Below are 25,869 nucleotides of genomic sequence, written 5' to 3'. Positions count from 1 at the left end.
GGCGCTGTCCGTCTATCAGCTGCAACAACTTGACACGGACAGCCGGCGTGATTGATCTCGCCCCTCCTGCCCATTTGCGCGTTCCCACTATAATTAAAAATAACGCGCAAACTGGGTTTTGATTTGATTTGATTTGATTTTTTTGCGCATGTCAAATCAAGCCCGTGCCTTCAGCAGGCCTGCAAAGTGGCTTTTCTGATTTTTTTTAAATTTCTCAATCCGTTAGTTGGTGAGAAATTGTATTAATAAAATCACTTTCAATAAATTTTATTATTTGTGAAAACGTTAAAAAAATAGTTGTTAAAAAACGAAATAAAAATAGTTAAAAGTCTCATTTTTCCTTTTTCTTTTAGAATTTCCGGCGCTTTGATTCACATGTAAACACAAAAAAATTGGGCATAAATCAACTTATCCACATAAAAATTGAGACTCTCAACGAGCTTTTTTTTTTGTAAACAATAAGTGGGCTGACTGCCTGTTTGTTCCATCTAAAATTCAGAATGATGCGAAGAAACTGTTGGCAGATTTGATTAATATTTAATCGAAAAGAAGATCACTTTAAAGCAACCTCTGTGATGAAGCCGTGAGAGAGATCTTTCTGTGGGCGCTAATAAGATTTTCTTCCCCCCACACAAACACACACTTTAAACATTTTTTGCCAATCAATCCATTAGGAAACAATGCAGGTGAGCATAATGAAAGTGTTGTCCCAGTGAAGTGCATCGATGGACAGCTGGGCAGCGGCCGGCTGATTGACTTTGCTTTGACATCTGGGAGGCCCGCTGGCCCCTGGCACGCGCGGAGGCTGATGTCGCCATTTACATGCAAATTTAAGGAGATCATGAGGGCCTCGCCCCGTAAATTCACACACTCACACACACAGACTCACACACAAAAGGAAGAAGACGTCACCCCCTTTTTCAATACGGAGGTCCAGGGAAGTCGCCCTGAACATTTTTATTGGAAAGCACGCCTCCTGAGGAGTTTGATTTGGTATCAGACCCAAATCTTTGGGGGCTTCAGTCACTGTGGTCACTGAACAGAAGAGTGAGATATATGCAGGGGGCCCCCACGCGTGTCATCAGCTTCCCCTAACATATAATATCTGAGTTTGCCCTCCACTTGCGCCAAACTGGATTTTTGTTTTTAAATTTTGAGTTTTTTTTTTTAGTTTTTTTCTGCACCAATCAAACAAACAGGGGATCAACATTTCTTTTATTTCTATTCTAACATTTCACCTAATGATGGAGAGCGCATTTGCCACGGTGTGAGCCCACCACGCAGATGATCCCACAGAATGAGCTGAGACGGATTCAGGCTCCGCGCCTCGGTGTGTGCAGCAGCTGACTCCCCTCTCTCCACGTCCAGATGGCTCCTGCACACAGATTTGCATTCATTTTCCTTTAATATCTTCTGAAATAGCGGGACAGCTGCATTTGTTGTCAAATACGGTTTAAAACTCCCTTTCAGGACAGCATCGTTACCTACGTGACGGGTGTGGAGATCCATTTTCCCTCTCCAGTCAACAGTATCAGATCTAAGAGGATTTGTCTCAAAGTCTCCTAATTTGATAATCAGATTTAAATCGCTTCGGTGCGTGTAATCAGGGGTTAAGTTCTAATAAGCGACTTGAAACTGTGCACAAAAATGGGGGGAAATGTGCAATCTGTTTGGAACAGACAGAACATGAAAATGGTTTCAAATAAAAAAAAATATAACACTTGAAAATCCTAAATTTTATTTGAAAACTTTGTTTTGGCTCCAATAATAACAATAAAAACTTTTATTTTATTTATTTTTGTCAATTTTGCGACTGAGCAATTTGGCAATAGATTTCGTAGAGGTGAAAGCAACAGCTTATAATTCACTTATCTTTGGCAGCAGCTATTAACCCTCAGCACCAGCTAGATAGATTGCTCGGGATATAGCACACATCTCTCTTCCTCGCACCCTCCCTTCTCGCCCTTCATCCTCTCCCCCTTTTCACCGCTAATGAACCGAATTGCGCGCCTGTCCCTCTCGGACAGAGTCGGACATGAAGCCAGTTGGCTTTTAAAAGAAACGAATAAGATGTTTTGGACTATTGTTAATTTTGCAGGACGTGCGTAAAATAAGAAGAGTTACTTCCAAGTTTGTGCGTCAGATTCTGGTTTAAAAGATGAGGAGCCTCTTCTTTTATGTCTTTTAATAAACCAACTTGCTTCTGTTTAAATACTTTTTTTATTCTTCTCTTTTTATGTTAAAGCCAATATTAGGTGCTAATAACTTAAATGAATTGTTGTAAATTTAAAAACACGATCAATGTTAAGGGAATTAATAAATTTGCGTGTGACACTGCGAAATCTTTTTATGTATTAATTACACATTGATTACAACAGCCTACCACGGACGCGCATGCTTCAAGCGCACCGAAATAATAAGAATAAATCAATTACATGAGGAAATGTGATGTTCCGTTATTGAAATGTGATTTATGGCCTGCATTATCGCAGCTTTGAACACGTCAGTGAACGCACCACCTCATTGACTGTAATAATACAAGCAAATTTACCCCAAAATAAATGAATTAGACTCTTTTCATTTCAATGAAACCAATTAGAGAAGCGAGAAGCAATCAAACCCAATAGACTGTTATTATTAATATTAATATTATGATGCATTTTATTAATATTAATATTTTTTTTCATACTTATGTGTGATAGTTACACCAGGTTGAATTTTCCATATGGTTAAAAAAATTCAAACTCACCACATATAGGGCCTAAGCAAGAGGAAAAGTGGAGCGAGTGAGTGTTGTCAGGCTGCTGCACTATGGGGCTGTACCAGCGCCGTGCAGCGCCGCTGCATGACAGGAAGCGTCAGAGCGCCATATTTGGTCAAAACCCCGCCCCCTGCGCGTCATATTCTGACAGCGCCTCTCCCGTGGGTTTAGAGTTTTGGCTCCCGGGAAAGATTTCAGTCCTCGGGGAAAGAGGGCTTAGTTTTGCATGTTCCCATCCATCCTGCACGACGCGAAAGGGCCCCTTATCCACCTCTCCTGTGTACGAGGAACACCTCCACTGGTGATCAGCCTTCGCCTGTGTTTGTCTTGTGGAGAAGCAGCAGCACCTTTTTGCAGGAGTGGGGTTTTTTATTCAACAAGAAGTCCTGAAGGTTTTGGATGCGGTGCTTTAGGGATGTGGGCACTTTGAGAGCCGCATCACCCTCAAACACCAACAACTGCCATCGATTTTTCTGTGAATAGCCAAAAAAAGAGAAAGGAGAGAAAAAAAAGAAACAATAGCAACAACAAAAAAAATCTTATTGAACAATTCACTTTTCCAGTCTGTGGATACCGCTCTAACTAAGTACAGCACTTTGAGAATTGTTCACATCGGACGGACTGAAGAGGGAGGCAAGACCTGTGGACCGGGTTTTCCCTCGCAAGTCTGAGTCGCTGCTTATCCCGTGAAAGAAGAAGACCCTGAAGGATAACACGCGTGGACGCTTATCTGCCTAATTTCACAGGAGGCTCTTTTTCACGCAAATTCTCCTAAATGTTTGGGATTCAGGAAACTATACCGCGGGGTGGGACGACGATGAAGGAGGAACCGCTGGGTGGACTGAACTCGGTCCGCTCCTGGATGCACACAGCTGGGGTGGTGGACGCAAACACAGCCGCCCAAAGGTACGCATGCCAAAAACGCATCTGATTTTTCTCACGCATTTTCCCTCCTCATCATATCGACCTCTCAATCCCCTGAATACTCTGTATCAATTACGGTCTCCCAATAAATGCCCCCCCTTCGGCTTTCCCTTCTTTCATTACATCAGATTACCCATTATTGTGACAAATCAAGAAATCTCCCCCCCGCGTACCCAAAGCGCGCGTCTGCATCTCCAATGTTTCCATCAGCTTCTCCATCATCTCTAGCATCCCCGGTGTCCGGTGCTTAACCGAGCTGGTCTCTTGTTCTCTCCCCGCAGCGGTGTCGGCTTGGCACGGGCACATTATGAAAAGCAGCCCCCTTCCAACCTCAGAAAATCCAATTTTTTCCATTTCGTCCTGGCGCTGTATGACAGGCAGGGTCAGCCCGTGGAGATCGAAAGGACAGCTTTTGTGGACTTTGTGGAGAAAGAAAAAGTAAGCGCTGCATATATATATTTTTTTACCATTTGAAAGAAATAAATGCAAACCCTGCACATAATCAGCACACCTATCGAAATAATGTTCTCTGAAATGGCAAAGGGTTGCTGAGGGGAAGTCACGTGCAATATTGATTGTTTTAAAAAACTCAATTCCGGGGATGACAGCGGGTTGTTGGAACGAGCAAGACCGCTTCATGCCTTTTTTTATTAAAAAATAATAAATAATACATAAAATAAGAAATCACATTTTTATGAACGCACGTGACACAATCTTTTTATTTATGTTGATTAAAAATGTTTTCTTACAGGAACCAACCAGTGAAAAAACTAACAATGGGATACATTACAAACTACAGTTATTGTACAGCAACGGTGAGTTATCATGCGTACATTTGCACCATAAAAACAAACCAACAACAAATATGATTATACTGATAATAATATAAATGTTTTGTTCTCAAAAAATTCCTCGAAATTCCTAAGTGATGCTCTTCTCTCCATCTCCAGGTGTCAGAACAGAACAGGATCTTTACATACGGTTAATCGATTCCATGACGAAGCAGGTAAGCTGCTGCATTTGGCTTTTATGCATTTCTTTTACGCACATCCACATTTGCCAGACCTGGACCACCGTGCGCCCTTGAGGTCCACGCATGACTCTAAATTACAAAAAAAAAAAAAAAAAAAAAAAACTAAGTTAAAAAAATTAAAAGTAAATGCGCCTGTGGCCCGAAATAAAATCAAATTATCGTTGTAATAGGAAGAGACGGCTTCCATTTGGTCTGTTTATGTTTGACCTCATAACACCGCCACACTCTAATCTAAAGTCTTTTTTTTTACTCCGCCAGAGTTTGGCTTTGTTTGTAGACTCAGTTTGCACAGCATTAAAATTTAAACATAACCTCAGTGCCACATGGTCTGATTTGACTTTTCCTGCGATGCGTCAGAGGTCACACGCTCAACATTAAAAACAGACGCTAGATGTTTTAAATTTATATTTTAATGATAATAAAATTAGATATTTATTTTAGGAAATTTTGTTCTCCAAAAAAAGGGGAAAAAAGATCCATCGCGCGTAAAAAGCGGGAGATACCTGCGTTAAAATATTCCAAAAATATTTAAAAATCAAGGATGTAAATGAAACCCCGATTTTGCTCACAATCTCCATCCATCATGTTTTGTTATGAAACGGGGGGCTTAGGGGCAGAAGGTCCTGGATAGAGCCATGTAGCCTGGACCGCTGGTCACACAACATTCCTGCGCGAATGATCCGAGTCAATGACGCAGAACAAGCAATTTATGGATTTCTGTTTCTACAGCTGAAAACACCGACATAAATCAGGCCAATACAGATAATCGCCTAGTTCCCCGAAAAAATAAAATAAAAAATGAGAGGACACAAAAAATATCAGGTCAAATGGGACATTAAAATAAAAAAGAGACAGTGATGCGACCTGATTCAGATGTGTCACTTTTAGTTTTTTTTTTTTTAATTAACCGGCCTGAAAGTTAAATTCAATTTTACAAACGTGTAAGATGTCAAATAGTGACTGCGCGCAAAATATCCTAATTTATTATATTTATTTTGAAACATTTTTCTCAAGCTCTTTGCTCACATTTTGGTTCAGAACGAGGGAGTAAAGTGTCTCTCCTCAGAAATGGGAGAAGGAGGGAGGGATCGAGGGAGGGAGAGAAGAGCGGCAGAACTGATAGCTCCACGCCATCTGTTTCAGCCAATGCTCAAAAATTACTCAACCGTACCGCCAGACACCGCTTTTTATCCACAGAAAGATCATTGTTAGCGGCTCAAAATAAACAACAGATTGCCCATTAACACTTTCCCCCAAATATCCCCAGATTATAAGCATATTGATGACACTTCTATTGGATCTCTCCTTCTCAAAAATCTCCCTCTGTCTGTGGCACCATGATATTGTGGAGATTATTTAAAAAAATACTGTTTAATATCACTATTATTTGAATATTTGGTAATAATATTGTTTTATAATTTGTGTCAGAGAAATGTTTTTAAGGTTGTTGCTAAATGCATTTGAATTGTTATATTGGGTAATTGATGTTTAAATGAAGCTTCAGAATATATAAACACATTAGATTTCCTCTGATGTTTATTATGTATTTTTTTAGCATTGTGTCTTGTTTGTAACATTTTGGCAATTTAAAAAATATTTTAGAAATTGTAAAAAATAAAAACAAAAAAGGAAATAAAATAAAATTATACAAATTATTACATATTTGAATTATGACTGTAATGTTACTTTATCTCCATCTTGTGTTGGACCAAAGGCCATAGTTTATGAGGGTCAAGACAAGAATCCAGAAATGTGCAGAGTTCTTCTTACTCATGAAATAATGTGCAGGTAAGCAGTCATTTTATGTGTTTTAAAAAAAAACATTATTTATATATGTTTATTACATTTAACGTAATTAATTTAGGAGCAAATACGATTTGACGTGTTTGGTGTTGCAAACTGTCCTGTGGTCTTTCAGTAACCACACACACACATATATACACACACACACACAGCTGCTGTCATTTCCCACTTTGGTGTGACGTGCTTCAACTTTGATATGAGTGGCAGTGAGTTCCATTTTTCATAGGTGGGAAAATGATTGTATAATAAACAGTTAGTGACAAAGCACAGAAGTTCTTAATGCTCATCCTTTATTTTTTTTTACATTTTCAAAACCGCATGCCAGTTTTAAGCCTGTCAAAGTCAATGTGTTCTCCCTCATGCATAAACGCTCCATGCTATGTGTGATTTTTTTTTTCTTTTTAGCACAGAGTCATTTCTCGGTTGATCCCACCTGTCAACACTGATCAGCGAGCCTTTTAGTGTCATTTAACTGCATAAATCTCAACTACTCATATTGCGCTGCTATTCACCGGTGTCATTGATACTAAAAGGAAAAAACGCCTTTTGTTGTTATTGTCGAGCTCAGCATGAGCTTTGTGAACATTGAATTTGGATACTGTCGGTTAACCTCTCCTTTGTTGCACCAGTGCATTGTTCAACTTGCTGGTTGAGAGTAGGAGCAGCATGAGAGCTGAGAATGATTTGTCTTTTTTCATGCATAAACTCATCACTCACGCTCAATTTATACATGCATCCATCACTTATTTGTGACACGCTGAATATGCTGGTGTTGTAGAGGTAATTTTTTCCCGTAAGAAGGAAATGCATTTTGCTGCTGAATAAAATAACTATTAGAATTGCAGCCTTTTATCACATATACACATATTACAATTTCAATCTTGTGAATTATATCATGTTTTAGATCTATAATACATTAATTTAAAATGACATTTTTTCTTAGATATTTAAAGTATATATTTACATTATTACTCTCAGAAAATCAGGAATATTCATATGTGCTTGACTGAGCTGTGCACAAACTCTTTGTTTGTCTTCCTGCACCATATGGCATAAATCAATCTTATTCACATATGTCTCTCTGTTTTCATTTCAAATGGAAGCAGAAATGATGTATTTGTTTATTTTTGCAGTTTTTGATTCAAGTCCCAATCAAAGAAGTGAGCGGCAGCTAGCTATAGGCTCAGAGAGGAGATGCTTGAAACATGTGCTGGAAGATAGATTAGTGCTTTTGAGGCCATAATTGATAAATGCCCTGCAGAAATATTGGTTGAGGGTGGCACCTTGCATCTCCCTCAGAAATAGCAGCTTGGCAATTAGAGGTAAACAAAAGCTGAAGCTGTGAAAAGTGACTCCCCTGCCTCCTGGCTCAATCCCCACTCCCCTCCCCTCCAACACTAAGCCAAACAACACAACATGTTGTTTTCAACATTTTTTATCCGCCATCAGCATCAATGGAATTGGGGATATTGAGTGAAGGGAATCTCATGGCAGCACCCCCCCCTCCCTAAAATCAAAACCACTCAAGAAGCATTTAGTGAATGTATTTTATGCATTTATTTATTTAATAACCCGCCTTTAAAAACAATTTCTATGTTTCTTCAGCCGATGCTGTGACAAGAAAAGCTGTGGGAACAGGAACGAGACTCCGTCAGACCCAGTGATCATCGACAGGTAGGCTTGTGATCATCCGTGTGTGTGTGTGTGTGCGTGAACAGGTGAAAAGTAAAGTGAATGACTGAGTGTCATGCTGTCTGAACGTGTTGAGCGACTAAGTGAAGGCACACGGATGAGCTAGTGAACAAATTAGTTCCCTCCCGGTGTACAGGCGGCCCTGTTGGGCTGACTCGTCTCTTAGAACCCGCAGAGCGGGAACTGTGGGTGATCCTGTGTGAGCGGCTGAGGGGCGGCTTTCCCAGGTACCTGTGCACTTAGGGGCGGTCACCACCTGGATGGGGTTTGTTCGATCACAGGTGGTTCAATCGCAGGAGGATCATGCTGGGAATGCCCCTAATTAGCTCAGGCACCTCCGCATTCACTCATCTGTCTTCCCTCTTTTGTTTATGACACGGATGCTTTCAAGTTAGCTACGTGTCATTAAAATCCGACTTTAAAAGGGATAAACATTTTATGTCAGCTGTTTTGCTCTTATGGGAAGTCACATCTGCCACTTTTATCTCACCCTCACCTCTTTGTAAAAAGGAAGAATTTAAGGTACTCCTGTCAGGCGCAGTCGAGCTGCCGGCCCGGTCCTTGTGAACATGCTTAGGCGGCGGGATGAGCATGCGTGTTTATGTGTTGGATATAGAGGTGAAGCAGGGGGTGTCGTTTGAGCGTCCATCTCAATGTAACTCTCACCACGTAGAAGCAGGGAGAGCAATGCTAATGTTTGACTAGCCGGAATCACTGTTTGCTTAGCCGAGAATGCCTGGTATCTGACAGAAGGGACAACTCTCTTATTAGTAATCAAATAGGGCTGAGCAGTTGTTGCTGCCACTCCACTCCAGCGGCTTCTCATGCATCAGGAAGTAGGAGCTGGCTGCCCTGGGAGCCTGGATGGATTACCAGAGCTACTGCTGTCTGAACTTAAACTCACATAGACACACATGGAGATAAACGCAGATGCACAGTCAGATCAGGGCGCAAATGCAGACAAACGGACAGGCCCGCTGCATGCAGTCGTGCATGCATGCATGCACATCTCCCATGTTTTGATTTTCTCAAAGTCAGTGTACGGTTTTCCTAAAAATATCAAGTGGGGCTCTTGAAAACATAAATAAACATATAACTTTAGATGACTCTTGCACCGGATTTCCGCCGCTTTCAAGTGCGCTCTTGTGTCGCTCAGGGTTTTCACACACTATTGTACCTCAATCTACGGGACAAAACATGTAACTTAAGTACAATAAGCAAAATGAATGCACGCAGAATTAAAGACACGACGAAGGGGAGGGAAAAAAAAGAAGAGGAGAAGAAAGAAGCAAAGGGATATTGAAAGCTCAACTGGCTCAGGGAGGGCTCGGATTTTCATTGTGACCAGTCTGAATAGGAAAAGAGTATCCCTTTCCTTGCACAATGAGCAGCTCTGTTGAAACACAAAAGCATATGTTCCTCATTAGACCCTCCCATTGTCTCCATGTAGTAACTATGAGCCCATCAGCTCACCCTAACAGACCCACACAGGTTCAGAGGGAGGCGGAGCGGGGTGCTTGTGAAAACTTGCAGGGTTTAGCAAGAGTTATGGACGGGGCCAGAGAACGCGGTTGGGGTACGATGTAACATTATTCAAGTGACTCTTCCTGGAGTGCATATGGTTAAGCTTTTAGTTAAGGCGCCCATGTTTTACAGCCATTTCGATTACATCTGTCATTTTCTCATGCACATCATTAGAGGCACCTGTGCTGCGGTCGCTGCTGGCAGAGACTGATTATTTCCAATTGAGTAGAACAGAGCTGAGTGACATAAACCTAGAGGAGAGGTTTCGATTGTTGAATCAGACGCGTCTCATCTGTCTACAATTACAGCATGAAGACCAGCGAGCCCTGCCACATTTTCTTGAGAAACAGTAGCATGGCCGAACCTTAAGAAACAGATTTGGAGTGAATCATTGATGGCGCTCGTACTCGGTAACATTTTCCCAGATGGCAAGAAAGGGGAGGAGGGGAGGGGGAAGAGCGAGCACAGCTAGCTGGCATCTAGCAAGACATTAACTGGCGTTCCCATGGATTTGGCATATCCAACGGAGTTTGGGAAACTTATCATTCCAAATGTGTCCTATTTTCCTGCGGTCAAGCCAGACATCTGTTTACCCTATTTTCTCTCTGAGTTTTGATACAGATTTTCACTCAGATTTTTGAAGAGGAAGGATTCTCTTTAAAAAAAAAAAAAAAGGGGGGAAAAAAGGAGCTGGTTAGATATAGGCCCAACAGCTGTCACAAAGTTTCAGCTCTCCTTGGTCTCTAAATATTTCAGTACTTACATTTGATGCTTTTGCATAATTCATCCTCATTTTTGGATGAAGAAAGGTCCTATTTTTGTTGCGTTTGAGTGGGTTTCCTTTGAAAAAGTAAGTGCACATTTCATAGTCAGTTGTGCACACAGAAGGAAAGAAGCAGTGGGTTGATCAAGACCCTAATTATTGCTCTGTTGCTATGACCGCAGCACTTTGGATGAACACAGCATGTATCATGTCTGTGAGTAAAGGAGGTGTAGATTTGATCAGTCTGTAATTTGAATTATTAGAGTTGTAGTGATGAGATACCTCAAATTTGATCAGATGGCTTTTCCATTAACAGTACACATAGTGTATCTCCAAACATAACTTAATTTACAGCGACTCCACTGGTCTGGTTTCTGTCTTCACTCTTCTACATATTGACTTTGTCCCTTCCTGTGTGAAAGATTAGATACATTTCTCAGGCTAACACATGGATTTTGTAATGGGACTGCACATGCTGTTGAAAGGCGAGAGAAAATGACTCATTCTGCCTGTCAGGGGTCAGAGGTCGCATTTTAGTCCAGGAAGATTGTGCAATTTATGTAAGTAGAGCAGAGACAGACAGGACGTGATATCGGTGCGTTCGGATTTTAATTTCTCAGAGTTAAACATCCTGCCTCAATTTACACTGCCACTCACAAATAGTTTGTGGAGCAGACCTAAACATGTCAGCTCCATTTATTCCAGTGGCCATGGCAGAGCCTTTCACTTCCTGTCACACAGGTCAAAGAGCGCTGACCTTTGGAGAGAAGCCCAGCCACTGAATAATTCATGACATTGACTTGTTTTTTCTCTTATTTTTCCCCTCTTTTTGGTCGGCACACACGGTTGTGCTGTGGGAGGCTTTTATTCATTTAGCTCATTTATTAAGGCCTCCCTGCACCTGTTCGTGTGTTAATGCAATTAAATTTTGGCCTAATGTAAATTTTGCTTAGCTTTCTGTTATGTCCCCTCATTAGCGAGTCTGTATTTTCTAAATGACTTTGCGTTATCGTTCATTTGCGGAACACCTACGAGGTCATTTCCCAGAGTGCACGCGACTTGTTGTCAAGTTGTTTACCAGAAACAAAAGACCGCCGCCTTAGAACGCCTCGCACGCCTCGCACGCCGTTCCCCCAGCCTGCTAAGAAACAAATCGGAAAATTTGCGTGCTCCCATCTGGTTTTTGCAGAACTGTGATTACCTCCAAAAGCTGAACAAATGCCAGTATTTATAAGGTCAGCCCTTTATGTGGAAATGTGATGTAAATGAGAATCAGCGAAAGGGGACATTAAACAAAATTAAATTCATTGTCTCCTTTAATGTCATTTACATTTTTGGCTAAGTCATGGACTGTCAAAGAGGATTTCTAAAACCATTTTAATTGCACATCAGCATTGTAAAAAAGGGGGTGTGTTTTCACTGAGTGGCTGTCTCGATAACCTGCACAGAGAAGTCTGTTTATGAAGTACCTAAATGACATGTTTTCACTGCATCTGCAAAGGAGCAATTAAGATGGTACTCAGTAGGTAGTGCTAATCTCGCTCTAAGCTCCCACCATCCTTAATGAAAGAGATGCAGCAGATATTGCTGCTGTGATTCTGTTGACTGAGGCAGGTGTTTCTTTCTCTTTTGTTTGTGTGTGTGTGTGATTTTTTTAGGTCTATAACAGGTTGTAGGACCTACATTGCAGAGTTCCTCAGTGATTTACATTGCGTCATTTAAAGCTGTTGACTTCTACAGGAAATGCCTTCCTAAACCTCTTATGATATTTGCGCGTGCACGCAAACACCTGCGAACACCTCATTACTTGCAGCTTAATAACATCTTGAAGTTGGATTTACAGATGTGTTTCCCGAGGCAGATGTGAGTTTTTGACATCAGCTGAGAAATGGGAGAATAAGCTGGCCACCCCTGTTTAAGCCGACGTGATGTTTGAGTGAGGCCTGTCTACCTCCAGAGCCAGAGGAGGAAGAGCAGGAAGTGTTGAGAGCGAAAGCTGTACTTGGCAGCTCTCCTTTGGCTTGCACTTGCTGAAAAAATGAAACCCAGACCCTCTCTGTAGCCCCGGAGCCAGAACCTTCTTCCCAGTGCTCCAACATCCAGGATTGGGTAATACTGTTCACTAAGCAAAACATTACCTCAAATTATTCTCGCCCTGTTTTCTATTCCCTCCTCCCTCATGTTGGTTTTTATCGCAGTTTGTAAATGTCAAGACACGTACAAAGACGCAGAGTATAAATGATATTTTCCAAATTATGCTCACATGTTTGGGTTCACATGAGTGGCGGCTGAACGTAACGCGGTGCCTGATGTTCCCCGGGGACACCCACCTCACTAGGGTAGGATTCCCCAGTGGCATCAGCTAATGGCAAGACTTGACAACAGCAGAGAAGCCGGGGGTGTTGTGTTTTACTAGCGCTGAGCAGGGGTGATGACTTTAACATGTGTGCAGAGGGAAAGACGGGGATGTTTGTGCGTGTGTCTGCGTGTGTGCGCTGTGAGGTGTGCAGCACGAAAGAGTGGCGCGGGCCAACAGAGCGACGGATTCGGCTCCAGCTTGACGGCAGTGAAAGACGAAACATGGTTCCACATGTGTTGAGAAAGAGCAGTCCATCTGTCCATGGAGACAACCCTTCCCCCCCTTCTCTTTTCCTCTTTCCTTCTCTTCCTCTCCTTCATTGCCCCCCTCCTCCTCTTTCTTCCTTTCCCAACTACTCTTTACTCCCCTGGTTCACTGCTGACAGAAACAAGGCCAAAGCTGGGGTGATGGGATGAATGCTGGGCCAAAAGCAACACTGGACTTTGTGTACACACACACATGCTGAGGAGCAGGAAGAAAATGCTAACACAAAAAAAAAAATAATAACAAAAAAAAATATATATATATTTATATATTTACATATGGATATTTTGTTTGGTGTATGTTATTTTTCCATGTACATTTTTAAAGATCACCATCTAAGATTTCATTCATTGACTTGGCCTACTACGGTGATTTAAATCCAGCTGTGGAGCAATGTAAGTAATCTATTTTGATATTATGAAAGAAAACAAGCGATTAAAATTTATTCTTCTTTCCCCGACACAGTGTTGCAACGAGCCACCGCGGTGAAAACCTTACATTATTGAAATTAAATCTGGAGTAAATAAAACATGCCACTCGTTCTCAAATATTTAGCAGCTCTCTTTTATAATTAAACTTTGGAGTCGTTTTGAAGACGTCTCGTTCCTCAGAGTGATAATAAAATGACGCAAGAGCTTTGTCCAACAACTCCTGGTTCTGTTTCCTGCAAAACACTTAAAACTTTTTTTTTTTTTTCTGAAAAAGGGTCGCCTTTCTTTTTCTTGGCATGCTCTCACCCCTATTCAATCCTTATTACGTTTCCCCTAATTGTCAAACAAACTGTTGGGTCAACCTCAGTCGTATCTGGCCGTAAAACAGCACATTAGGCCTCGGTGAGGGATATATGTGGTATTTCATCGCAGACGCAGTAATGCTGGGGTTTTATGGTTAAGTACCAGTTCACGCCCACGCCATTTGTTTCGCATTAGAGCGGAGGTTTTGTAAATCAGATCAATATGTTCGCTGAGATGTGATTCCATGTTGGGATCTCCCGAGTCGTTCGTTCCTCAAGTATTTTTCTTAAGGGACTGGTTGTCGATGCACACTCCCCCTCCTTTCCCCGTCTTTTCCTTCCTCCCCTTTTTCTCCTACCTCTGTCAGTCCCTCCCTCCACCTCAATCTATTTCCATTTTCTGAATGTAGCAATTTGTCGTGTGACACGGGCGAGATTAGGATGGGAAGCAGTCTGAAGATTTCATCGGACATGGTCCTGCTCCCGCTGGTGAGAGGTCACAGGACAAAGATGGGGGAATTCAGGGATAGGGTCATCAGTTACCTCGGGGAAACGAGCTGGCCTGCTGGCTGCTCTGTTGGCCCCAGGGGTGCCTGGGATGTATCGCAGGAGAAGCCCCGGAGAAAGAGCCCTGAACCAGTGTCATTTATTAAAAGTGACAAGTTATTTCTAACTATAGCTGCGCTTTTATTGTTTTACAATGCTGTCACTTGGAACAGTGCCCCTCTGTTCAAGCCTCACAAACAAGTGATGAATGAACCAGGTGACCAGCTTTTCGCTGCACTTCAGCGACACATGCGTGCCGCTTAGTTTTAGTGTTTCTGCCACATCAAATTAAAAACACGCAACAATAGAAAAAAAAAGAAAAGGTTTAATGAAAACTAGCTGTGAGCAAAGCGTCAAAAAATCTTTCAGCGTTCATCCTTCTTCAGGACATTTGTTCAGTAAATTAATAACAGCTCACAGCATGAATCTTAAGCTGACCTCTGCATAATCAGAAGCAAAAGTTGTCTCTAGAACATAATCACAATGTGTGTACTTAAGGTGGCTCCTTAAGTGATCACTTGTTGCTTTTTCTGTCTAATAAACGCATGCTTAGAGTTTATTTAATGTGTGACCACAGCTAAACCTCGAGGGTCACTGAGGTAGTCCCCCACTTTTTTTTTTGTTTTACTGCCTGCCCCAACTGTGTTAATGATATATGACAGAAATTTCCTTGTGCTGGTTCAGTGGCAAGAAAGGTCCTGGCTAGTCTATATCAATCCATCTGACTTATGTTCCCATGTCTTGAATTACCGCTTGATGGAAACCTGCTGCGGGCTTCTCTTGCCAATTGAAATCAGATCTCCTCCACAGCCTGGTGTGATATTGATCCATATTCAACACCCAGGCTGCAGATCGATCAGTATTGATTTACAATAAAAAACACTCCTCTGCTTGTTCAGCACTGCGATCGATACTTTAAAGCAAAGGGTGTGTTGTGGTGGGGGGATTCAAAAAAGAAGAAAAACAGAACTGTGCCTTTTACTGCGCAGTGACCAGCTGGAATAGATAAAAATGTAAGATGTTTCATTCCATTGGAGAAGCATGGATTTAAGCGACCAAGCCCTCCAACGCTGACAGCGATGAACAACGATCCTCTCCCACCATGTGAGACAAGCCAATAAAAATGGTTTAACAGGATGTCGCTTCTATGAGGACTCATTTATGGAAAGAGGTGTTTCTGTCTCTGAATTAGTGGCACATCTGCACTGCAATAAGAAGTGCTAAAACTGTCGTATCAAATCTGATGGCCACAGCTCGGTTCCACAGCGTTAACACCACGTCATGATTTCCTGTTGGTTTTTATTAATTCATTTCCTGTTTTCTTTCCCACCATTCCAAATACACAGGGCTCCTGCTTCCAACACTGTTATTGTTAGAACCCGGTAAATTGACAAACAGACTGAAGCGGACCAGGATGACCCGTTGAGCTCCACCCAGGTCCACTTTCCTCTCTGTCACATCTTAGTCGTAATCTTTCGGACTTCCTCTCCTCTGCCAAATAACTGTTCCCATCCAGCAGGTCCCAGAATTGGCCCGAGCTGCCGACATCTGAAAGTTATTATCCCCAATCTTTGACATCCAGGAGTTTACAGTTATATAATGATGGGGAAAACCACATGCCCCCAGGGGCAAAGAACATTTTTGAGATGCCTCCCCATCTGTTTTTGGGGAGCTACCCATTTTGGGCCAAACTCACAATGGCAAGCAAGCACAATTTTCTTTTGTATTCTTTTATTTTTGGCCACTGAAACCGGCCGGTCTGGGAGCCATTATATGAGCTGATAAAGCAAATCCAATCAGGTCAGGTTCCCCTCTGCACAGCGCTGGTGGCACCAGCTCAGGCTGCCTCTGTGCTTGTCCCCGACTTTGTTAGTGGTGGTTGTTTGTTTGTCCTGGAGAGGCAGGGCTGGGGGACTAATGCAAGCCCGGGGGCCAGCCAGGTCGGAGGCGACGTTAAACCCGAGCTGCCTGGTGTAGCTGTGCTTCCTTGCTGTTGGCTTGGCCTTGTTTGGACTGCAGCTCCGGTTTGCTTTCTTAGAGGGAAGCTGAGCCTCTGTAATCACTGGGCCTTTCGCTCGGGTGGGGAGTACAGCTGAGGCCAGAGGGAGTGATGACATCGGTCCGCAGAGGCCTGGCCTGATCCACCCCTGCTGCTCTTAGCATATTTATTTTCTCTACTCATTGCATGGTTTAAGTCACACCATATTATGTTCGGACCTTATGCATACGTGCTCGGAGGTGCCTGGCGTAAGCTCTGGGCTTTGTTTTTACTAATAATGCAGAGGATTAGTGACTTGCTGACCTCAGTGTAATCTTTATTAGTCCGTTAACCGCATAGTCTAGTTATGAACCAGCCCAACCTGAAACAGGATCATTTAAACAGAAAAGCAGCAGTTGAGTTGGTGGAAAACCAACTCAACTGAATAAGATGATTAAAGTCCCTCTCCGATCACCTTTTGATCTATTGTAAAGGCGTTCCCAGTGGCCTCTTAATAATGATTATGCTGCTTTCAGCCAAAAATAATAATAATAAAAAACCTGTGTTTTTATCTAAGACATAGTTTCTGCAGAGCGGCAGTAGTTCATCAGAAATTTGCCTCTGACTTGTGGGCGGAACTGTTGGCGTGGAGTAAAACCGTTCCCATTTCCCATCATCCATTTGTGTACACGTTCTCCCACTAGCTTACAGTCCCTTATAACCCCAAACCCTAACAGCAGCCGTGCAACAAAAACGGCAAGCTTTCTTTAAATATGTCCTCCATCATGAGAAAAATGGCACAAGAACATGTTAAAAATACCAACAACACGATTTTCCTTGGAGTGGGTCTTTGAAAAACTTTACAGCTTATTTTATATTTTTGCTAGAAAAGTTAAAGCTAAAAGGTTCTAATATTTACAAAATTGGATCATTCAAAATGAACACCTCCTCCCCCCTCAGGGCACTCTTCAAAAATGTTTTATTCAGCATCACATCTCCGTTCTGTTTTGTTACTTTATTGAAATGGGTTGTCGATTCGAATAGAGTCAACCTGGTGGGCCAATCTTATTGTAGCCAGTGGAGAGTGAAAGCCATCTTTGCAGCATAGGCTCACCAGAACACACACTGAGATTGGACAAGGGGGGCAGTGAGAGCGAGGGTGCCTTTTCCAGATGGAGATCCCAGATACGGGGGGAAAATGTCCGGGCCATTTTCCAGGGTTTCCATAATGGGAATCTACCCCTTGCTTGCTTATTAAGTTGTGCACACAAGGCAGAGGGACAAGAGAGATGGAGAGGAGAGGAGATAAGGGCAGGTGAGACGAGAGATGGACAACTCGCGTGCCGTCACCTCTCCATTGCGAGTGTCAAACAGGGCCTGTCCAAGAAATCACAGGTCGTGTGGAGAGATGATTGTCAAAGCTGCGCACTGATAGAGAGCTTTTCTTTTTTTTTTCGGTGGGAGATAGATGATAAGATTTGTTTTTGGTTCTCCGTCGGAACAGGAGAAAGTATGACACTCCGGTCAGGGAGGTTGTCTTCAGGGGTCACGGTGCCACAGGCTTCTCGGTACCTGAGTGACCTCACATGCCTGAGCCATTTCTCAGCCGCCCTGAAATGACGGTGGGGTGGAAAGAGGAGGAAGGGGGGCAGTTTGAAGGGGTGGGCAGGACAGCGATCCATCAGCAGTGGTAGCAGACATGCGGACAGCATGGCAGCTACTGCAGCTAAACAGAGTGAGACAGATAGGCAGAAGTCTCTCATATGTAACACCGGCAGCTTTAAGAAGACAGTGCTGAGTGTTATTGATGCTTGACATTGACCTCTGATGCACAGATGCTGTATTTATTAGGGCGACGACGGTGTGTTTGTTTGTAAATTATTTAGTTCACTGGGTGAAATGTTACTTTCCTCACATAAAACTCGCCACTTCTGTTAGATAGGAACAATCTGTTTGCGTTCTCCCTTTTGTGCCCCTTTTCTGCAGCTCTTAGAATTTAGGTGATCATATTTCCAACACTGTCAGTTCTGTGAAGTCAAACCTACTTTAAAAAAGCAGAGGAGAAAAGCTCTGAAGCCGACATTTTTCTCGAAGAAGAATATTTGTGTACAGATAGGCTGTCATTCTGTGAAACAACATTCATGATTCTTTTATTGGTGATCTGCCATCAACCCCCCCCCCCCTCCTCTTCCTCTGTGGAAAAAAGGGCTAGTCTACAAAGTGGCTTTTTGTCGTTTGAGAGAAGTAAACTTCATCAGGTCGACGGCGAAGTGTTCTTCACATGTCACTCAGTCGAGCTCTCTCCTAATGAAATGCTGCATACAGATTTCTGCCTGCGGGCTCGGGGGGATAAGACCGTGGTAACAGAATGAAACAAACCCCTTCCCATTCCCTTCACTCACACACATGCAAAAACATGCACACACAAACACACTGTCACGCGCGCACACACAACCTCTCTTTCTGGAGAGCATCCATGTAAGGAGATCCAAATCTGCAATTTATTCAAATATTGATATTTCTACTTGTCAGGAGAAAGGTGCCTTGAAATTTCCTCTGAGTACTCCTGTCAAAAAAATAGCAGGAAATATGTCAGATAATTCATAAATGGAGTTCAGCGTTGCAAAGTCAGTTGGGAACAGGAAAAGAATATATATGCTTGTCAATGAAGAATAGGAGCAATATTACAGAGCCTGATGCTCATTCTTCCATTATGTCAAGCAAACAGCTTTTGCAGGCCCATAAGTGCATGTTTCACAGTTTGTGTGTATATTTGTGCATACGCACGTGTATTTGTACATGTTGCTGTGTATGTACATGTGTATGTATATTTATGTGTGTGAATGTGTGTGTGCTTTAGCTATGTTGTGACTCATACTTAGATCTGTTTGTTATCTTTTTCCTTCAAGACACCCCATTTCCCGTCCCGAAGCAGCCAATGGGAATTTGTGTCCCTCACATTTTTTTTAAATTTCTTTTTTTTTTTTTTTTTGGTGAAAGGTCCGTAACCGGACGCTGGCCTCCATGTGGTTTGAATTAGGGCCCCTAAAAACTGTGAAGGACGCCTTGAATGACGTGAGGCACTTGCAGACCAAATTCCATTCTGCTGAACGGCGGAGAAGAGAACTCGTAGGAATCCTTCGAGATTTTTTGGCCCGGGCCTGCCAGCGATTAAAACAGGGCGGAAACCAATAACTCAGTGAATCATGTGGCAACGTCCCATGAAATCTTTCAGTGCTCTGTCACACCCGGGTCCAAAAGCAGATCAACTTCACTGCTGCTGGTCTTTTTTTCTCCCAAAGTGGAAATAAAAGTATTTTAAAAAATCACCTAAAACTTTCAACGCTTTGAGCAGAAAAATCCTCCTTTTTTCTTGTTTCCTCTACTCACCTCCATTTTGACAAATCTTCCCGATGATGCATCCCTTGACCGTGTAGTGCCAAGGTAAGACAGAATAGGACCCCACACATCTTCGGCGGTCATGTGATGCCATAGTTCATAGCAGTTGATGAGATGCAGTTTGGCACAGCTTGGGACCCATCTGGGAGATGCAGATACGCAGACACGAGAAGTATTTTACAGCAATGCATCTGCGTGCTTGAAGAGCTAATTAGCATATGCTGCTATACAAGAGAATTTGCCTTGCTGTTGCCAGCTGCAGATTAGTCTCCATTCCTTGAAAACGGGACAGACCAGCTGATGCATAGTCAAGACGTGTTAAAGCGTTATTTTGTTTAATACTGTTTAGCTGCATCTGCGTTACATAGAATAATCTTGTTTCAAAATAATTAAAAAATAGTAATAAAAAACCCCAAAGTCTTCTTTCTGGTTGCTCATGTGTCAACACTAACAATATGGAGCAGAGCTGCTGCCAGCACTGGTCATTTTGTTTCTGTTAGCTCAAGCAGAAGTCAAAGCCCATGCTGCTGCTCTAACTCAAGTAGCTGATATGTTAGGCCATCTAGGGCATGGCAGGCGGTTGACAGTCCATGCAGCCTGTCTACCCACAGGACATCTCCACATAGTGTGTCCACAGCGGGGCCAGTGCTGTCATCTAGGCCCACTATGGACCACTGCTCTGCTGACAGTGAGAGGGTAAACGTTTACCACCTCAATCCCCCATTAACTCGGTGAAGGCACTTCGATCCTCTGTGAAAATAATGATATTGATTGGAGCTTGGCTCTACAAACGAAACGGTTGCAACTAAAAGAGGGATGGGGCCCCTTGCATTAGAATACAGGATTTTCAAGGATAAAAGAGTGTTTGGATCTTGTTATATTTCTCCTCTCCTCCGTCTCCCTCCAGCTTTCCTCCACCTCCTTGCCTCCTCTCTTTCTGCATTTTTATGTGTGCGCATGTAGTGTGAGAGCCGGCGTGTCTCCTAAGATTACCCTCTGCAATCCCCGCAATCAAACAACAAATGACAACATCATTGCTCAGGCCTTTTCAAAATGCGACACCAAAAAGTGTGTTGTAGCTACATTAACTTGCAACAACCCCCTAATAGACCCTTGTGGGTTTTGTATCTTTCCCCCTTCTTGCTTCTCTCTTCTGTCTGCATAGCTGTCACATATGTACCACCCCCCCATCCTCCTCACAGCGCGAGCCTCCGAGCCTCGGTGGAGATCAGGAGCTCCCTGTCGGAGGTGCTTTGTCACGTAGCCCAGGGAGCGTGGAACTCACCCAGAGCTGTTGAACAAACACAAGCACAGGGGCTGTCAATAGCAGCTCCGCAAACTAATTGCCTGTCAAATGAACCACCCTCGTTAAGCTGGCCTCACACACACACGCACACACCCTCACACACAGTGACATTCATACGCTTACACACACAGAGCTGATTTGATTCAAAGAGTAGTGATACCTTGTTAGAAGAGAAGACACACGAGTGGCACTTCTCTGTTTGCCGTCTTGTTTCTGCAATCGTTACCAGCGAGTGAGTGTAGTGCAGTCACCATGAGATTGCCTTTTTGTTATTATTAAGAGGAACGTAGCATGGTATAGCATTACTGATGTAACCCCACACACAATATACATCAGCTGGAGGAAAATTCCTGTTTAAAAAAATCTCTCATTAGATGGTAGCAGAGCTCCATACGCCAACTGTTATTGTTTTCTTGTTTGTTTTGCTTTTTTTTTTTTGTAATCATTAGGCGGTAGCAGTGGAGTGCCCAGCGCCTTGTCTGGGTGCCTGTAACAGTGCTGTCGGATTGACACAGCTGGGGAGAGCAGCTTGAGGCTGCACGCTCAGGAATACACAGGGGTGTTCAAAGCCCCTCTCTGAATCCTGATCAGAGCGCTGCCCCGGCCAACTGATGGCCTATTAAATATACATGCGCAGAGGTCAGAGCTGGAGGTCCCGGCTTCCTCCCAGCCATGTGCACTTAAGCGGAAGGGTTGGGCAACAATAAAACCTCCCCTCTCTCCAGCGAGCTCTCCCTTGACACCCTCACCTCCAGTGTGTACGTCAAGTACAGTGCTCACCTAGCGCTATATTACAACTGCCTTTGTGAAAAGGCCAAATGATGCATTTTTTACACTGTTATTATATATTTATATTCAATAACACCAGTACCACTCTTGAGTATGTCTGTCTCCGTTTTCCCCCCCATTGTCATTGACAAATAGCCTCCCTTGGAACAAGCCCGCGCCGAGTTTGAAGCAAGTCTTTGTAGTTTATCAAAGACGGAGACAAGGTGGTTAAAAGAAGAACCCCATAATGGCGGTCATGATTAACATATTTAGACTGACAATCGCTCTGTGTTCGTTCGTTAAGCCCAGTCTGTCTGACTAATGAAGTGAAGAGGCAGTTTATCAATTAATCCAGCTCTGAGCCATTTGTGTTGGGGATAACTCTCGTCCCGAGTGTCACGGTGATCCAGTTTGGTGCCCTTTAACCTCCTGAGTGTCCGAGGAGCAGGTGACAACGACAGAAAGCCGCACAGGTCTTCCGGAGATCCGCTAAATAGGATTGGCTTCAAAAAAAAAAAAGAGAGAGGGCGCCAGATTGATCAGTTAATAGGATTAAAAAAAAAAGATGACAACTAACATTGGGAATTTCAACATTCACAGACTTCGCATAGATCATAGCAAACAACTTAGTGCTGTCTCTATTAAAACAATGCCTGGCCTGCCATTATCTTTCCCCCCACTGTTTCCTCCTCCATTTCACATTGTTTGTGTTCATTAAGACATGGGCGACCTGCCTTATCCACACATCAGACCTAGCTCTCAAGAGTAATTGCGATGGTCTCGCAGAGGATAATGTGGTTTAAACTCAGTATAGCTTGTCTATTAGGAGAGACATGATGGCAACCACAAATAATAAAGAACTATTTATTCCCCTCTCTCTGACGCTAACTAGGTAACATATCAAAACAGCACTGCTAAGGGTCTCTCTTACTGTCAGAAATGGCACCCTTCATCCATTCCCAATGGCCCTTTGCCTCGACATCTCCGCTCCTCTTTTCCTCCATGAGCTTGGTCATAAATGCACACACACCTCATATATATTTGATAGTTAATATTTATCCTCACTAGGGAAGTGCACTTTACATGTGGTAACATACGATTACCTGCAATTCTTATAGCAAAGAAACAAAATCGATATGGATTTATAATTCATGATAGAGGGGCTATCAGTTTTTATGGCTCTCTATCCAGCCTCATTAAAGTTTTATCATAATTGACTGCAAGCAAGAGTTTTTAAGGCATGTTTCTCCCTCACTTTCCACCTTAAATAATTAAGCAAAGTTTAATTGGTTGTATTTTGAAGCACCTAGTGGATGATAGGAGTCTCCTGAATTCAGAGGCATGAATTATAAAATGGTAGGTTATACATTAACCTGTCAGTTTGCTCATTTGTTAAGGCAGAGCAGTCTGAATCACAGTCAGAAATCGCATAAGTGGTCGGCCCTTCAAAAAACTCCTTTTTTATGTCTTTCATTGCTCTGTTAATGTAGTGACATGATGCTGTCACTCAGAGGCCTCCCATCAGCCGCCAGCCCCCAATCGACTCCCCTGATTGGTGGTCAACTTGTTCTCTGGAAGGGAGATTGACAGACGGAAAATTGCACTCTCAGATTTCACCCTTCATTCGTTGCAGTTGTTCTTCCACTCGTCAACTCTCCGCCATGCCTGAGACAGACAGAGGCTTTATCCATTAGCTGTTGGCGTGGCGGGTGGGTGGGCAGATTGAGGCGGGATGGAGGAGGAGATGGGGGTAGGAAGACAATCCTACATTTGAGCACTCTGAGGGAAAATCAATCATGTCATCATAAGTGAGAAGTATGGATGAATTTCATCAGCTGGTTCCTGTCCTGTTCACGCCGCTGGCTTTCTGACTGGCTTGTCCCTCTGATTGGCTTTCTCAATGACCCTTAAATCCAAGAAGGGAGAAGATTTTGTAAAACACTAGAATAAGAGACATTTGGACAGCAATTTAAGGGTTACAGTTTCCCACTTTCCCTGCTGCAACACTGTGGGAAACCTCAAGTGGTTTCTCTTGACAAAGTGGTAATAGATTTACCATATGATTCTGGGCCAAACCAGCATCAGGCCGTTTTGTAAGAAAATGTTTCTCAACTATTTTCCGTCTGCAGCAGATATGATGAAGTGTTATAAAGGGCAGCCTCAGTCTGCCACTGAAAATTTATTTTATAATTTCCCCCCTATCATGTCACAAGGTCGCTGATGAGCACTAAAAGCATCATAGGTATAGGGTGTGAAGCAATCAAAATGGATGAAAATGAAGACACGGGAATCACAGATGAAGAATTGACAGCCGTTTACAGCCTCGTTGTCGATGTGAGTGACAGACTAAGGGGCGAAGTGAGAGGGAAGGAGTGAGACGGAGAAGGGGAAAAGGAGAGTTAAAGTGGTGATAAATTTAATGGAAAAATCAAATACAAAACAAATTCATTCCCCTAAACTTGATGCTTCAGTCGTTCTTTTCTTGGCCTGTGCTAAGCCTTAGAATAAACTGTCACTCCTTATCGATCGCATCTGAATTGTTACAGAGATTTCTGAAAAGTAGTCTTGACACACATCCCACGAATAGTAATCTTGAGAGATAAGAACATCCAGGCTGAATAGCTAACACCCCTGACTTAAAATAAAACATGCCTTTCCTTTTCTCCCCTTTCTAAATCCAGGCTAATACACACAGCTGAATTACAAATTCAGTGATAAATATGTTTGGATGAAAGATATGCTGGTTGGATAATTTTTTTTTTTTGCTAGTGTGAGGCTTAACATTGTGTCCTGGGAAATATTTTAAAATACCGACCAAGCTTGAAATGTTTTCACTCAATTCGTTTGCAATTTGTGATGGAGAAGGCGGCATTTTAAAAAAAACAAAACAAAGTTCACTCCACATTTGATTTCCAACAAGCGGTTAAACGACTGCTGTCGACAGCACCCACCGATATTCATGTATCATGGTATGGTTCATTATATTCCGATGGTGTATTAATTATGGCAGTGCGTACAGAGCTGTGCTGTGAGTGGTAGCCTAGCTGTTGCGTGCCAGGAGGAGCTCGCCTGAGGAGGAAAGCTCAGCTTGTATCCACTCATCCCTCAGCTGACAGGCCTGCTCCAAGAGAAAAGGATTTCTCCGGATTGAGTGCCATTTTCTCTTCTTTAACAAGGAAATTAGTGTGTAAAGGAGATCTGTCAGGATAAAGTGCAGCTTGACTGCCGCTGCCCTCCCCTCCTTTCTGCCTTTCTTTCCCGCCCCTCTTTCTCTTTCTCCTCCTGTAACCCCACTCTCCACCTCTTTCCCTCTTCCCACTCTTTCCCCTTCCTTTCACTTTCTTTTTTTTCCTTTCTCCCCCACTCAACAGCTCCCTCAGGGGATCTTCCTTGAGCATTAGCAGAACACATCCAATGTCCCAGCTACATGATTTCATGATATGATTTGTACCGGGGATTTGCAATAATCCGCAAATAAAGTTGAAAGTGAAAGACTCTCAATAAGAGACGCAGACAAGCAAAACCAAACCTTTTAAGATTTTCTTTATCTTTAATGGCATGAAAAATGAATTTGTTTTGCATTAGATCACAGCTATTTAGGAATGGATTGAGGGTGGTTGTTTTGTCTTTGGCTTTTCTGATCACAATTAATTTCTGCACACGGGCCTCTGTGATATACATAATGCATCGTTCGCTTATTTAAATGTTCAGTTCCTCTGCAGATGCGGAGACTTTTGGTAGCTCATTACACGCTACACAAGAGCGGCGAGCGGTTGGAGTGTGCCAGCATCTCTTGTGCGGTCAAACATTTGGTGTATGCAGCTTAAGATGTGATTAAAGTCAGGTGTCATCTGCACCTCACCACCTCAAGTTAGCCCCTTTATTTGCCAACCATTTGCCTTAGCTAGATAGACAGGGATGAGGCCCACTGGCACATTTGAATAAATCTGCTTCAAGCGTGTAAGGTGAAAGGTAAAAAAAAATAAAAAATATCAAAACATCCTGGGTTAATTTGA

The 25,869-nt window shown here is 42.8% G+C and overlaps 1 protein-coding gene and 1 long non-coding RNA gene across 5 annotated transcripts in view; one reads left to right on the top strand and one right to left on the bottom strand.

Moving 5' to 3' along the window:
• Positions 1 to 521: 521 nt before the first annotated feature.
• On the bottom strand, positions 522 to 2,861 carry LOC105355790. Its single transcript, XR_910129.2, has 2 exons — positions 2,750 to 2,861; positions 522 to 1,375 (listed from the first exon to the last, which is right to left on the bottom strand). It is a non-coding gene; the product is annotated as an uncharacterized LOC105355790 (long non-coding RNA).
• Positions 2,862 to 3,096: 235 nt separating this feature from the next.
• Positions 3,097 to 25,869, top strand: part of ebf3 (early B cell factor 3) — a 66,496-nt gene continuing 43,723 nt past the window's right edge. For all 4 annotated transcript variants that reach the window (XM_023963734.1, XM_023963732.1, XM_023963733.1 and 1 more), the window contains exons 1-6: positions 3,097 to 3,667; positions 3,967 to 4,123; positions 4,437 to 4,500; positions 4,636 to 4,691; positions 6,433 to 6,506; positions 8,127 to 8,195. In XM_023963734.1, coding sequence (XP_023819502.1) covers positions 3,537 to 3,667; positions 3,967 to 4,123; positions 4,437 to 4,500; positions 4,636 to 4,691; positions 6,433 to 6,506; positions 8,127 to 8,195 — 551 coding nt within the window. In that variant the 5' untranslated portion in view covers positions 3,097 to 3,536. The remainder of the gene's footprint in view (positions 3,668 to 3,966; positions 4,124 to 4,436; positions 4,501 to 4,635; positions 4,692 to 6,432; positions 6,507 to 8,126; positions 8,196 to 25,869) is intronic.

The sequence above is a fragment of the Oryzias latipes genome, chromosome 15 (assembly GCF_002234675.1).
Source record: "Oryzias latipes chromosome 15, ASM223467v1".
NCBI lineage: Eukaryota > Metazoa > Chordata > Actinopteri > Beloniformes > Adrianichthyidae > Oryzias > Oryzias latipes.
Note: the sequence above shows the minus strand (reverse complement) of the source record. Positions and strands in the feature narration are given on the sequence as shown.